Raw genomic sequence first — 15,140 nt, 5'->3', positions numbered from 1 at the left:
GTGATTTGATAAAGAAAGGAATTTACTTTAGTCTAAAGGTAGGTTCATACCTCCGGATGTAGTCCGGTCCGACAAAGACTAGGAGAAGTCCCTTCTCCATCAACTCCGGACGAACCATGGCCCTCATGAAGCGGATGAGGACCGTAAAACCAGCAAAGGACCCGGTCCCCAACGTCCTAGGGAACTCGGGTCGAAAAGGAAGGGAAGAAGCTTCGTCGACAGCCTCTCGCCCTTGTCTCCGAGGTAAATCGAAGACAGGAACCACCAAAGCCACAGACGAGCCCTCTGCTCAGCTGTACAGGGAGGAGGAGCCGTCTCCCTCCCATCGATCGTCACCAGCGCCGGGGTCTTCCCCACAAAGTAGTCTCGAACGTAAGAACTGGGTATCAAACCCGACACTGTAACAGCCTTCGGCAACAAGTTCCAGCCGATCAACTTCCTCGCCTCGGCCGAGTCCACCCTCATGGCAGTCTCCGGCCACACCACCTCCTTGGTCCCACACGGCAGACCAGAAATCATGCCGTAATCCTCCAAAGTGACTCCCACCTCACCAAAAGGCATGTGAGGGATTTGCGAGCCTTCAAAGCCCTGAAACCGCTCTTTTTTCGCCATCTTTGGCCATATTCCCACCAACCCGACCACTCATGTGGCAATTTGGGTCAATTCAAGTCTAGTTCGAAGCCTAGTCCCGGGTTCGAGTCGAAATTTCGACAGCATTTCGCTATAATGGCGATTATGCCCTAGAAAAGTGTCCTGAAAAAGCTGTCACAAACCAAAATTCCGAGATGGTAGAAAGTTTACCCATCATTCGAGGATCCCAAATATCAAGTTTCATTACAAATGGGCAATCCTAAGGCTATTTTTCGAAGCAATTTAGGGTTTAGCTGTAAAACCGTCTCAAAATTCACTCAAAGGCTCAAAACTTGATGAAAATTCGAAACAAATACATGGTTATGTTCCTAATGCTACCTACAATCCATTTCTAATGTCAATTTGACAAGGCAAATGCATTTGGGGGAAAAGCCCCAAATTTTCGGTCAAAAGGGTCATAAACCCTAATTTTTCGGTTCAAAATTGGACAAATGTAGAAGATTAATGCAAGATTGAGACACATACCTCGATTAGTCATCTTTAATGCAAGCTTTTGAATCAAACCTTGGCGGAAATGCTGAAGATTTGAGAGAGAAATGAGAGATTTGTGTTTCGAATAAGGATGAACATAAACCTCCTGATTTTCGCGTTTTTACGCAGGAAAACCAAATTGGGGAATAGACGTAGCAGGCGCTGCGCCTCTTCCAAGAGACGCAGCTCTTGTTGCGCCTCTTCCTTTTGTTCCCTCCATACGGATTTTCAAAAATTCGTTATGAGTTCGTTATTTGTGGGCCCATCTTTGGTGCGCCTCTTCCCCGATGCTATTTCATTCTTTTGGTCCGTTTGGCGGTTTTTCTTTCGTTTCGGCCCGCATTTCCAAGCCCGCAGCGGACTGTTGCGTACTATTTATTCCTTCCAAGACCTTCTGCTTGTCGCAACGAGCATTGGTTCCTTCACAAACTTCGACACACCTTCATTATGTCTTCAGCGAGAGTAAGTGGATATACTTTCCCTCTCATGACGAGAAGAATAATTCCCAATCGTGTCTCTAGCGAGAGTAAGCGGACGTACTGTCTCTCTCAAGACGTAAGGATTGACGATCTACCTTAGCCCTCTCCTCTAAGTTGCACATGCCGGCATCCGTGGACTTAGGCTGGAAGTCCACTGCTTTCGCCTTGTTGAAGCTCGAACCCTCCTCAGACCGTCTCAAATGCGAGCCATTAACCGTCATCGGGTCGAACTTCGTGTAGACACCTCGTTTCTGCACCTCCCGCAAACCACCCGGTGATGATTGGGCCGCATGTTTGGTACGCGGAACGATTTGTGACAGTTCGTAAGATTATCGTCAAGTGATTGCTCAAATATTAATGTCTACCTCTTAGTTGTCATCTACGTCCCGATACGGTCGTTTTGACAGTAATTAGAGTACATTCGGAGTCCGGGCCTAAAACCGTCTCCATTTTCTGATAACCGTTAAAATCCGAGTCAGAATGTTCTGGAATGTTCCGGATATTTCTATTCCATATTTCACAAATTTTATCTTTTAGTTAGTAAATTCCCGTAATATTCATATAAGATATTAAGAAAATCGAATTATTTCCGTCCTACCATAACTCAAACACGGAAATCTTTCTTCTGCAGGAGGAAACCACTTGGGAATAGACGCAGCAGGTGATGCGCCTCTTCCAAGAGACGCAGTGGCTGCTGCGCCTCTTCCCAGTTCCTTTTCTGCATGTTTCTCGTATCTTTTTCATATCTTTCCGAGATTCACTTCCAAAGAGTCTCCGAAACCCTAATTCCTTCACGTGATTAGTATAAATAGGAGCCTTCGTTCCTCATATTTCTCACGCGAGTGTCCGCCCTTCTCTTCTCCCTTTGCATTCTAGACTTTGTTCTTACTTTTGGCGCCTACGTGCTTGAACTTTCGACCACGTAAGCTCGGATCCTTCTGAGTACCAGCCTCCCCGTTGCATGACCGACCAATTTGACCAACTACACAATAATCAACTTAATTACTTAATCGTTTTCCTCTTACGAGGGCACTTTCTTTGCATTCGCGTCGAGCATCACTAATCGATATCTTAGTTCTTCTCGTTTCGTCAACATGTAAGTCTGAGGGTGTAATCTCTTTTTTATTTATTGTATTTTAATTATTGTACCACAATTGTAAGATTTATGTCGAAAACACCATTAAAACCGATTTCTAAAACCGTGCTTTAAAACTCTTTTTTACGGTTTCCGGTGAGACGACGTCGAGAAAAGACGCAGCAACTGCTGCGCCTATTCGAAGGAGCGCAGTACCTGCTGCGCCTCTTCATGAGGCTGCCGCAGTTCCTGCTTCTTTTCTTCTTCCTCCGTCCTCTGTAAATTTGTTTGTTATTTGGTTCTTGTTTTCTTTTGTTTATTTCGTTGATTCTTCATTACAATAGCATAATAATTCACATGTATATCATTAATCATCATCATTATCATGCTTTAATCATCACAAACCCGACTTAAATCCCGAGTAATCCAATATTTGCGGGTTTTCGTCATTAAATTCAATTCCGGGTTGTAGAGATTCAATTTGTTCATATTGAGTTTTAAAGGGATTCGTCTTTGATATAGTTTTCATCTGTTTATTCATGTGTTAAATCGCATACTTGTCATCAATCCATTGTATCTAACGTAGTTAATTGATTTAATTCGTAGGACTCATTAATATTTTTCACTTCTATCATTATTCCATCATGTAATAATCCGTTTGCATCCGTCTCATTCATATTTTACTGTTCTCATGACCCATTCATATGTTAAATAACCTATTAATCACTTTCATCCGAGTAAATAATACCAATTGATCATTAAATTACCAATCGATATTAACGGCTTGCAATTACGGCTTCACGGCCCAATCGAGCCAAGGAACGCAGACGCGGCGTCTGCGCGCTATTCCAAAAGACGCAGCTCTGCTGCTTTGTTCTGGCCGAGTTCTGTCCCCCGGCCTCCGTTTTGCCTTGACATAGTTTAATTAGTTTACGTATAACTAACTATTATCCGTAGTATCACGCTAATTCCTGTTCGTTAATTCCTTTATTCTTTCTTTTCCAAATCATCCGTTTTAAAGGTATTTTCGACATAAATCGTCTATCCCAATGTAATTAATGTAATTTTCATTATTGTAATTCATAATTATTGTATTTCTTTTATCGCTTGTATGTTTTCACATGTAAATGAGCATTAAATCCAACTTCGACCCAATTGTTTGCTAATTACGTGTCAACCGACTTAGTTAATTTTCACATGTTGGATTAATCTATGGATGTTGCATTGCATGCATATAGCCGACGATATATCAAGTATGAATAACTTCCCTAATCATTAGTAGAGGCCGCTATCGAGGCGGGCGGGATTAGGTGTTCGATCAAAAGAGCTTCCTAATACGTACCCTCACCCCTTACTCCAGATATCTGTGAACACCCGTGTTCATTGGCATCCACGAGAGTCATTCTAGACATAGAATGCTAAGGGTAACGATTGCTTAGTGTTCATGTCTCTACTTTGTGTCTTGACATGACACGAGGTATTCGAACGGTTCCAATTTCCCATAAAAATTGGTGGCGACTCCATACAAAATGCAAACGCTTGTTTCCCAAGCGCCCCCGTGGGCCCCCGCTGTTCACACTTCGGAATCGGGACGGACCCATCAGCACTCGGGTCTGGCCCTAACACTTTCGGAGTTGTCGTGCCCCGAAACAAATGGTCCCTCAAGTTATCGGGCATCGGAGGACGAACAATCTCGCTATCAGCAGTGATCTTGGTCGATCAACCACTATCCTCAGTCGATCAACCGAGGTGTACGTTCCGAGAAAGCTGCTTTGAACCCGCATATCGATCGATCGACGGGTGTATCGATCGATCGATCGGCGATATACCTGGTAGACGCCTTTTTCTTTGAATTATTCGTTACAGCTTTCTTTTGACTCGGATCCGCCTCATTCTTTTCAACAGCGTCCTCGACCATGGCAGGCCCCTCCAGGGTGGACCCACTCCTCAACGTGATGGCGTTTAGGGTCTCCTTTTGGTCGGTTTGAGTCGGTAAGTATCCCGGAGCTCGAGTGGTACTCTTACTAGCCAATTGAGCAATTTGGCTCTCTAGTAGCTTCATCCCGGCCTCTCTTGCTTGGGACTCCTTCAGCAACAAGTTCTTGAACTCAAGAAAATCGAACTATGGGATTGTTGTTGCTGCTGCGGCACATAAGGAGGTTTTTGATATTGTTGTTGCTTTTGATGGGGGGCACATAGGGTTGCTGTTGCGAGAGGTGGAGTTGGATTTAGGACATTCTGGCTACTCCACCTCAGGTTGGGATGAACATTAGGCTCATAGTAGGTGTTTGTCTGCCTATAATGTTGAAAGGCAGCACAAGACTCAAAGGGACTAGGACAATTCTTCGAAACGTGTCCCTCAGCTCCGCACCTTTCACAGACGAAAGGACCGTCTGACATAGCATTTACTTGGTAAATACCCCCTTTTGAAGCTCCTCCTAGTTCATACTTGTCAAATCTCGCAGTGAGAGCTTCAAGTGCAGCTACAGAAGGAGATTCAGCGCTCCTCCTTTGATTCCCTCTGGAATTCCCATACTCAGCCTTGTGGGTGGCTAGATCATCAATGATCTTCCACCCCTTGGTTTCTCCCAAATTCTCAGCAAATCGGCCACTTGGGCTGCAAAGATCCAAAATAGCCCTCTGATCGTCATACAGCCCATTATAGAACTGATTGCACAAGCTCCATTTTTCGAACCCATGGTGCGGTATGGTTCGCACCAACTTCTTAAAACGGACCCATGCTTCGTGGAAGTTCTCGTCCGGCCCTTGTTTAAAGCTCGTGATTTGAGCTCTAATTGCATTGGTCTTTGAGGCAGAAAAATATTTCTTGTAGAATGCCAAAGCCAATGAATTCCAATCGGTGATCCCATGAACGGCTCGGTCCAGATCTCTATACCACTCCCTTGCAGCATCACGAAGGGAGAAGATAAACATAGTCTCCTTGATCTGGTCTTGGGTCACGCCGGGGGTGGGGATATGGAACAATGAGATCAATAAACGTCTCCATATGCTTAGATGCATCTTCATTTGCAGCTCCCCCGAACTGGTTTCTCTCAACCATATTAATGTATGAAGGCTTTGGTTCGAACTTCCTGTCATCTCCTGGTAATTCGAACCCCTTATATAAATTTGCAGCTGTCGGCTCAGAATGACTAGCTATACTCGCTTCCTCAGCCATGACTGGAATTTCTGGAGAAGTGACTGTCCCGGCTGAAGAAGTGGAAACGGGTGAAGAATGTGTTGGAGCTGGTGTCCTCCACAAATTAGTGTGATAACATTTGTAAATCTCGTACAGGTTCACAAGGGTATACTTCGTATATTTAATCAGTTGATTAACGTTTTCCTAATAATGGTTGGCTTGCTAGAAAGTTTGACGTTATTATCATACAGATGGCGGTGATCAACTGGTCCCTAAAGGTCACACCTATAGGACGTATTTGAGAAATGTGCTTATAGAAATATAATTACATTGATGCCCAAAATGACTAAAAAGTTAGTCAATGTGTTGATGAGATAATTATTTAATGAAAATTAAATAATATTAAGTTGAGACGAATTAACTGTCAATTCGTAAGTTAAATATAATAAGTTATATTTAATTAAATATATATAAGGTTAGTTTGGACGAATTAATCTGTTAATTCGTAGTTAAATATAATAAGTTGTATTTAATATCAACAAGTTGAATGTGTCATAGTGGTAATAGTGAGGGTACACAAGCCAAGAGGTCATGGGTTTGATCCTCACTAGATGACAATTTAACACACTTTATATATTTTTTGGAAAGACCAAAATAAGGAAAATATACTCCTTATTTTCGGTCTGTTTGGCCGAAAATTAGGAGGTGATTTCTTTCCTAATTGATTTCGGATTTCGGTCTGTATAAAAAGAAAGGTAGAGAATTATTTCTAACCTAATACTTTTTTTTGACCTTGCCTCCTCTTTCTCATCACAAAACACAAAGACAATAAAATTTTACAGAAAATTTTAGATTGATTTCTAGCATAATCAAAGGGTATATCTCAGATCGTCTTGGGTGCAACTAATAGGCGAATATCAATTTTGATATTGTTCTTAGGCCAATATTGCTAGGACCTGAGGTTAATTCTAAATCTTTTTACTTTTGTTTATGTATTTTATTTTATGACTTTAGATCATCTTTGTTAAATCGTTATTGTTCCGGTGTAATTCCGCAGCAAGTATTGTTACCACCCGTGGCTTGTAGAATGACGTCTTTGCTTGAATCCTCCTTGCGGTCTCCTGAAACGATGAACAAACTGAGGGCTCGGCTTTGGCCGAGCGTACTCACTCCGACGCTCAAGTCAGTAAACTTAGAGAGGTAAGTTGTTGCTTGGCCTAAGTATATGTATTGTAGAGAGATAAGGAAGATATTACCAGGTGAATAGTGATTCTTAGGTTAATTTTTTGGATCCTTTCCTCAATGAAGGTTGAGGAGTATTTATAGACTTTCACCTTTTGTCACGTAGTGGCCAAGTGGCCAAGTGGCTAGCAGGTGGAAAGACCGTTCTACCCTCGGCCGATGGACCCATGGCAGGCTGGCCGAGGGTCTTGGATATGAGTACGCGGATATGTGCCCCGGGCCGCCGGTTGCCGGGCCGACACCCGGTGACAGGCCGATGGGTTGCATCGGTTAGGCTGTCTAAGTCGTTGACTTTTTGTGGATATCTTTGACCTTGCTCAATGTGTTGACTTGGTCAGCGGTGCAGAATATGCCCCATCAGTTATAATCCTTCATGTTAAAGGGAAGTATACAGATTATTTCCCACAGAATGTGGGTCTTCCTCGAACAGCGCGTTCTCGTAATAGCTTGACAGAGTACTCAGCTCTTCCTCTGTCGGTAATACCCTTTGTGATCGTCTCAACTCGCGCAAAGATTTCTCTATCTCAGGATTGAATAGTACTAGTTCACCACCCTGTGACCTGCGCATAAGAAGAAACTACAAAAAGAATATAAGAAAAGTTTAAGGAACAGAAGTCCCTTAAACTAAGAAAGACTAAAAATAAAACAACTAAAAATTAGAACTATTGTCTCCCCGGCAATGGCGCCAAAATTTGATACCCGTCGTTGTGAGTACCAAAAATAAGATTTATAATTTCCTATTAAGACTAACCTAGGCTAGTGGTAACAGGGTCGAACCACAAGGAGGCAGACGTAATTTCTAGCTGTCTAATTCTAGTCTAAGGTAACGAGTGTAGGGGTTGAGTTGAATTGGTCTATAGCTAAGAATAAATAAAGACAATAAACTAAAAAGACGGATTAAATAGATAAAGAAGGGGTACTAGGATGGTCGGTTCATTACAGCTTCGGCGGCAGCATACTAAGTCGGTCTGAATCAAACACAAGTGAGACGGGAAAACAAGAGGTCCTCTCGGTCCACTCTTAACAAATAGCATCTTTCGATCTCGCTATAGGTCCCTAATATCACTAATACTGACTCTCGTCCTGAAAAGTGACTAACGGTCTAAACTCTACTTATCTTTCGATCTCAGCACAGTTTAGTCATCTTAATTGGTGATCTAACAACTTTCCCTATCTTTCGATCTAATGGGTCAGTCATAAATTAAGCATCTAACTGGTCGCATGCATTCGATTTGTTAAATACATCATTAAAATCAATTAAAACGAAAGGTAACCTCACGTGGTCAGTCGATCGGCCGGGTAAGGCAGTCGATCGACTGACACGCGATTCAGTCCAATTTAATACTACGCCGCCTACCATTCCCCTACATCCTAGCACAAACTATTTAGCTACTCATGCTGCAGGTGATAACAACAATAAAACTAGGGCATAAAAGTACTGAATTCATAATTAAAGCGGTAAGACAAACAATTAACATGCAACAATAAAGTGGTTTCGGGAATCTAACTAGCAATTCTATACTAATAACGAAATAGAAGTGAATTGAAATAGGGCAGAAGAATACCGAGATTGCAGAGGAAAAATTAAGAACAAGAGTGAAAATTCCAATGCTTAACAATATTCCAAACCCTAATTATTTCTAAGAACCGTATGTAAAACTTAATGTAAAAACTTGATTAAAAATCGGACCCCTAAAACTGGTGTTCTAAGTTACGTTATATAGGAAACATACGTAACTTTTATTTCCAAAACCTAAACTCAATGGGCTTGCGCTTCCTCAGTCTTTTAATTCTCGTCTGGGGTAGCAGATTGGTCGATCGACTGAGCATGGCGGTCGATCGACTGATCTTCAGTATACAGTAGCTTCTGGAACCCGCAGGTTGGTCGATCGACTGATGGCAGTGGTCGATCGACCGCTCGAGCTGCTACTTGACTTCTATAATCTCGTGGATTTGTCTGTTGGGCCTTGAATTACGCACCAAGCTCGTTCCTTAAGCGAATACTTCACGTCAAATGCAATGCAAGATACTTGGAGACGGATTTAGCTCAATTTCCGCTGGATTCTTCACAATTCTGCAATAATGTACAAAAATACGGAAGTAGACGGAAATAGGGAGAAATGTAGCATAAACTACATGAATGAGCTCTGAAATGCGTGTAAAATGGGATATAAAACATCATATAAAAGACACGCATCAGAAGTACTAGACAATACAGAGTACGATGACTGGGAGGAAGCTGAGACACACAAAATTGCAGATTTGGTGGTATGTTTTATTGATAGTTCTGAAATTAACATTGGAAAAAATAACTTTGTTTGTGCAAGTATCAGTAATGGATTTGTTTAACATTGTAGGCTAATGACATGAGTGACTACCTAGAAGCGAAGAAGGTCGAAAGACCTAAAGAGATAATAGGGTTTGATGTTGCCAACATCACCTTTGATTTGCAGAAGAAGGAGATAAACAATACTGAATCTGGGAACTTCTTAATGTTGCACATGATTCGGTATGAGGGCCAGCTGTTTGAAGCCGGCTTGACCGCGAAAGTGTATAGGCGCTACTCTTTGGGCGAAAATGGCGGAAGATCGCTTTTAGCTGATATAAATCAGAAGAGGACAGATTTGATGGAAAAGGTTAAAGAGTTTATAGAAGGCAAGGAGGAACTCTTGAAGACATTAAAACAAACGAGGAAAAATGCTGATGTTTCAAAAGAGAAGTGTGGTAACAAAAAGGGCAAGGAGAAAGCTGCTGAGAAGGAAACAACTGTCGAGGAGGTAATAACAAACGAAAAAGTTACTGCAAAAAGAAAGGTCGATGGTAGTGGGAGACAGAACATTGACACAGAAATACCCATTCTTCGGAAAAGGTACAAAAATCGATAACCTGACTTTTACATTACTTGGCTTTTATTTTGTTTTATGTGGAAAATTGAAAAGGGTAGAAAATGGTGATGCACACAAAAAATTATATAAATTATAACATATTTGGTTTATAGGGTCAATGATTGCCAAGAAGATGTTGAAGATGACGGAGAACCACTTATAAAGAGATACAAAAGATTCAAGACTGTTGCAAATTCTAAGAATCGAGGCAGGGGAAGAGGTGTTGGTAGAGGAGGCAATTGAGACAAGTAACAATGGTGATGTATTAGAATTAGATTTTTGGCACAAAGATATAATTAAAAAAAGATGGATGTAAAGCTGGTAGGACAATGAATCTAATGGTAGATTCATTTTGAATATTGATTCAAGCTGTTAAAGCTGGTAGGACAATTGAACAGCTTGAGAATATTGATTCTAAAGTTTGCAAAAGTAGTTATGACACTTCTCTTTTGAATCTGATATAAGTATTGGCAATGTGTGATATTGTCTCAAGTGTGATGTGATATTTTTCTTCAATTGGTGTGATATTGTTTCTCAACATATAATAAAAGTAAGTAGGGATTTAAGTATGCTTTTTTCGTTGATATTTTTTGGTTTAGAGTCTGATATTGTTGTGTAAGTAAGGTGATATTGTGTAACAGAATTTTTAAAATTCTAGAGAGAAATTAAATCCCAATATCACAAAAATGTGTGATATTGTCTCAAGTGTGATGTGATATTTTTCTTCAATTGGTGTGATATTGTTTCTCAACATACTATACAAATTAATAGGGATTTAAGTATCCTTTTTTCGTTGATATTTTTTGGTTTAGAGTCTGATATTGTTGTGTAAGTAAGGTGATATTGTGTTACAGAATTTTAAAAATTCTAGAGAGAAATTAAATCCCAATATAACAAAAATGTGTCATATTTTTTGTTATGAGATTTGATATTGTTATAGAGACAGGTTGATATTAATTGGGTGATACTTATTTTTTAAATTGTTGCGCTATTGGTGGACAAACACAATCAATTGGATTTTCTTTCATAAAAGTACTGTAACTCTGATATTATTTATAAGAAATAGTGATATTGTTCTTTAGTAACCGTGATATTGTTTACAATCAAGTCTTCACAAAAAGCAAAATCTTAGTAATACTGTGGTTTTTACGAAAAAATCGAAAAAGAATACAAAATAAGAGGCCATGTAGAATAAAAAAACAGAAAACAATGTTCCTACTTTGATAATGTATTGGTTAACAAGAAAAAATTGTCTACGCGAGTAATATAGACTTCAGCAGCACGTACTCAAGCTCTCAATCAACATCCGCAAGTGAAGAAGTCTGCAAAAAGCAAAACAAAGAACACAAAAAATAGTTCAGCAGTATGTTGTACATGTAAATAACTGTGATATTGTATACAATGAGTAATGATATTATTTAGAGGTACAGGTGATATTCTTTCACAACAAGACAAAATTGGATGATAATAAATCGTTTATATTTGTGAAACTATTTCATATACAGCATGATATTATTTAGAGGTGCATGTGATATTGTTTCTCAAAAAACACACAAATAAAAAATCAATCATAATGAAATAATGAATGTAGTTAGCAAAATCACTTACATCAGATTCATTATCATCACCCGAGTACTCAGATGTCTCAGCAGCTGGGTTAGGGCAGTTGCGCTTATCATGATGTGCCATTTGTTTACAATTATTGCAAAACCTTTTCGGCTTTTGTGCCTTTTCAATGGACATTTGTTTCTTAGAGGTCAACCTCTTGCCACTACCCTTGTTTTTGGATTTAACTAGTGGTAATATCTGAACCTCATCTGAACACTTAACCCCAAGAAGCATTTCTAACTCTTGTTATTTGGTCATTGTTTCAGGGCCGGGCTTGAATTTCTGTCTAAATGCCTTGATAAATCAGTCGATTCGATTCACGTGATTTTCAGGCAGAGATTTTATCGAGAGACAGTTTGAGTAGAACTCTGACCAAACATTTGAAATCTGCAGCTTACTCACATCTAAGGAATCAAAATCATCGATCAACTGCCCGTGCACATCATAAAGAGGCATCTTCTTGGTGTTCTTTGTCCACCTACTCAAAAGGTACTGTTCAGGTATCTTCCTAACCCCTTTACCTAATAAAATCCAAATAATGTGTTTGCAGATGTATCCCTTCCTCTCAAACATCTTACATGAACATTTTGCATCAAAAGTTGTGGGATTAAATGCTACAGTGTACGTAGTACGCAATATTGCATCTTCAATATCAAGAAACCTTGTAGTGGAATCCCTTGAAGAATCTCCAGCGCTACATGAATTCAAAGAAGAGACACACTGCTTTTGGAATTCATAAAAGAGTGCGTGTGTGTACACAGTGGATGCATGAATCTCAAGATGAAGCATGGTTTTGGTTACAGGTAGAGAGAGATCAATGTCTCTATCAAGGGACTTTTGGGTGTATCTTTGCTTTGATCCATAGAACTCGGAAGCGCAACCAAAATTCCACAAGTGTGCATGAGGATTCTCGAACCGCTTGAAGAAGCTGTTCATGCTCTCGAACGTTGGGTTGTTACGAGAAGACAACCAAGAGGAATGTCACGATAATAAGCCGGAATCCAACGTTGCCTCTTGTTAAACATATATGTCAACCATCCATTATCTTCCGGATGAAAACTCCTTGATCAATGCGGACCACTTCTCTTCAAAATCAAAAGGCTCTAGGTCGAATCCCGCACAATAGAATTCATACGGCTTACAAAATCTGTCTCTTTGGTCACATCGTGTGCCTACCTTTTCGGTAATTTCGCATGATGTGCCACATGCAATAACGGTGGGCGTGTCTTAAAAACAGCAGGCACTGCAATTTTCATTGTCGGGCATTGGTCGGTAAATAAAAAATTGGGTTCCTTTCCACCCATACATTCTAAGAATTTCTGAAAAACCCAAATGAAATTCTGGTCGTTCTCCCTACCCAAAAGTGAAGCAGCAAAGGTGACCGACTTCTTGTGGTGATCAACACCAGTAAAAGGACAAAATTTCATGTCATACCTACTGGTTGAATAGGTTGGGTCAAATGTCATCACCTCACCATATAGTGAGTAGTTTCAACGTGCCTCTGCGTCAGTCCAAATAACACGAACCAAACACATTCGCATCAACCTCATATGCAAAAAAAAAAACCTGGCCTAGTTTCAGAAAGCACTTCAAGCTGATTTATGAACATTTGAGCATCCCGCTGCCCGATAAAACACTTGACTTCCCTACCAAAATTTTTAAAGTCGGTCAAACAAGCTCCCACATTTTGATAACCATCAACATACTCCTTATAAGACCTGAAAGTAGTCGTTGGGCCGATATTCACCTTGCAATTGTCAATGATTGTTTGATTTTGATGTAAATTAAGGTGTCTGGATTTGTTCTGAAATTCTTTATACTTTAGTGGACAAAGAAGGTGATTATGGGCAGCATGAAACTGATCAACAACAAAAAGTGGGACTTTAACTTGGTCAATTTCTTTGAGGACAAATCTGAATAAAATCTTGGCCTTACAACCAATCCTAGTAATCTTGGTCTTCTTAGGATCATATGGTTTGATCCTTTTCTCCTCTTCACCATTAGATGGTAACACTTTCGGCTGAGTATCCCTAAACCCTTCTCTATTACAGACAATCAGTTTTGTCTTTATATCACCACTACCACGAAACCTTTTAGTTGAAGACTTTCTTGGTTCAAATCCGCAAGCGTCCGCATAAGTTTCATAAAATTCGATACACTCATCTAAGGTAGCAAAACTTTGTCCTATTCTAGGTGTAAATTGAGTGGCAACATTCCGTATCCACTCCTCAGAACCTCCAGGGGTGACAATCAAAGAAAGGTGATTTCCACCATGCACATCATCAACTTGTATGCATTGTGGAGTACAAGCAGGTACAATAGAAGCAGAAGAAGTCTCTTCAAAACAGGGTGATGGAACAAATTTTAGTAGGAAAAAGTTAATTAGAATAAATCAGCCTGTGATATTATTAAGGATAACATGTGATACTATTAAGCATACCGGATGATACTTATGTACATTAAGTAACGACAGTAAAACATGTATTGTTAGATATAAATTTACACAAGCATATATTGTTAGATATTCTAGTGTATGATACTATTGTGAAGGATATGTGATATTATCAAAGAGAAATTGTGATACGCTAAATAGGTAAACATATAGTATAACATCACTATAATTTAAACTAGGATACTCTAAAGAGTACGAGTGATACTAATGAAGATATGTTGTGATACTAAACTAAATGAAGTAGGTAAACAAAATTAGGTCAAACGACAACAATAAGGTTAGGCAGAGAATTGTTAACATGTAAATCTGAATAAAAGCATGCAAAAAACAAAACAATCATTGACAATTGAATGCAAAACAGTACGCAAAAAGAGAAGACGAAATAAAGAGATATTTGTAATAGTGATGAGCAATATATACATGAGATGATCAAGCTGATAAAAGTAAGAAAACATGACTGAAATTCACATATTCAAACAAAAAAACACTAAATCAGGTAAGACGAGATGATTGAAACATAAATTAAAACGGAGAACAGATTACAATTAAACAACAGTTAATAAAAACTCAAAAAAATTACTAGAATTAAAGAATGGAGACAAAAAGGTAAAACGAAAATACAAAAATTAAAGGAATCATACATGAAGAAATACCTGACATTGCAGTACGATAGACGGAGAAATTAAAACCGATTAGATTGATTGCAAAATCCAAACGATGTTGAAGAGCTGAAGAATTCAAGCGATTGATTGTAAAATTGAAGCGATTGATTGCAAAAATCGACGACGAGGAGCTGAAGAACAAATCAGAGACGGCTGAATTTTAGAGAGAGAGAGAGAGAAGAAAGAGGGAAAAAGAAATAGAATGAGAGAAAGGCAGGAGGAGGGAGTATATATAATAAGATGTGAAAAGACAATCCTACCCTTCCTATAGCGCGCAGATCTCAGCCATCCGTGGCTATAATCTGACGGCTGAAAGTGAGACTCACGGACTCAAAAATTAAAGGTGGACTCATGTGATCCTAATTCTATATATATATATATATATATATATATATATATATATATATATATATATATATATATATAGAGAGAGAGAGAGAAAAGAGATTGAATCATGTGAGGCACCCTTTTTTAGG

General features: G+C 39.5%; 1 protein-coding gene across 1 annotated transcript; it reads right to left on the bottom strand.

The window, feature by feature from the left end:
• Positions 1 to 11,853: 11,853 nt before the first annotated feature.
• LOC141613415 (uncharacterized) lies at positions 11,854 to 14,662 on the bottom strand. The gene is made up of 4 exons (XM_074432148.1): positions 14,656 to 14,662; positions 13,117 to 13,887; positions 12,727 to 12,793; positions 11,854 to 12,478 (listed from the first exon to the last, which is right to left on the bottom strand). Exons 1-4 carry the CDS (start codon positions 14,660 to 14,662, stop codon positions 11,854 to 11,856), a joined length of 1,470 nt encoding a protein of 489 aa, XP_074288249.1.
• Between the last annotated feature and the right edge of the window lie 478 nt (positions 14,663 to 15,140).

The sequence above is a fragment of the Silene latifolia genome, chromosome 11 (assembly GCF_048544455.1).
Source record: "Silene latifolia isolate original U9 population chromosome 11, ASM4854445v1, whole genome shotgun sequence".
In the NCBI taxonomy this organism is placed as follows: Eukaryota; Viridiplantae; Streptophyta; class Magnoliopsida; order Caryophyllales; family Caryophyllaceae; genus Silene; species Silene latifolia.
Note: the sequence above shows the minus strand (reverse complement) of the source record. Positions and strands in the feature narration are given on the sequence as shown.

Excerpts from the sequence above, each read along its gene's own strand:
- LOC141613415 (XM_074432148.1), bottom strand. Across the intron at positions 12,794-13,116 it reads GCTTTCTGAAACTAGGCCAG|TGCCTGCTGTTTTTAAGACA; the intron begins GTTTTTTTTTTT and ends TGAAAATTGCAG. Across the intron at positions 12,479-12,726 it reads CATGCGAAATTACCGAAAAG|CTTCTTCAAGCGGTTCGAGA; the intron begins GTAGGCACACGA and ends GAGCATGAACAG.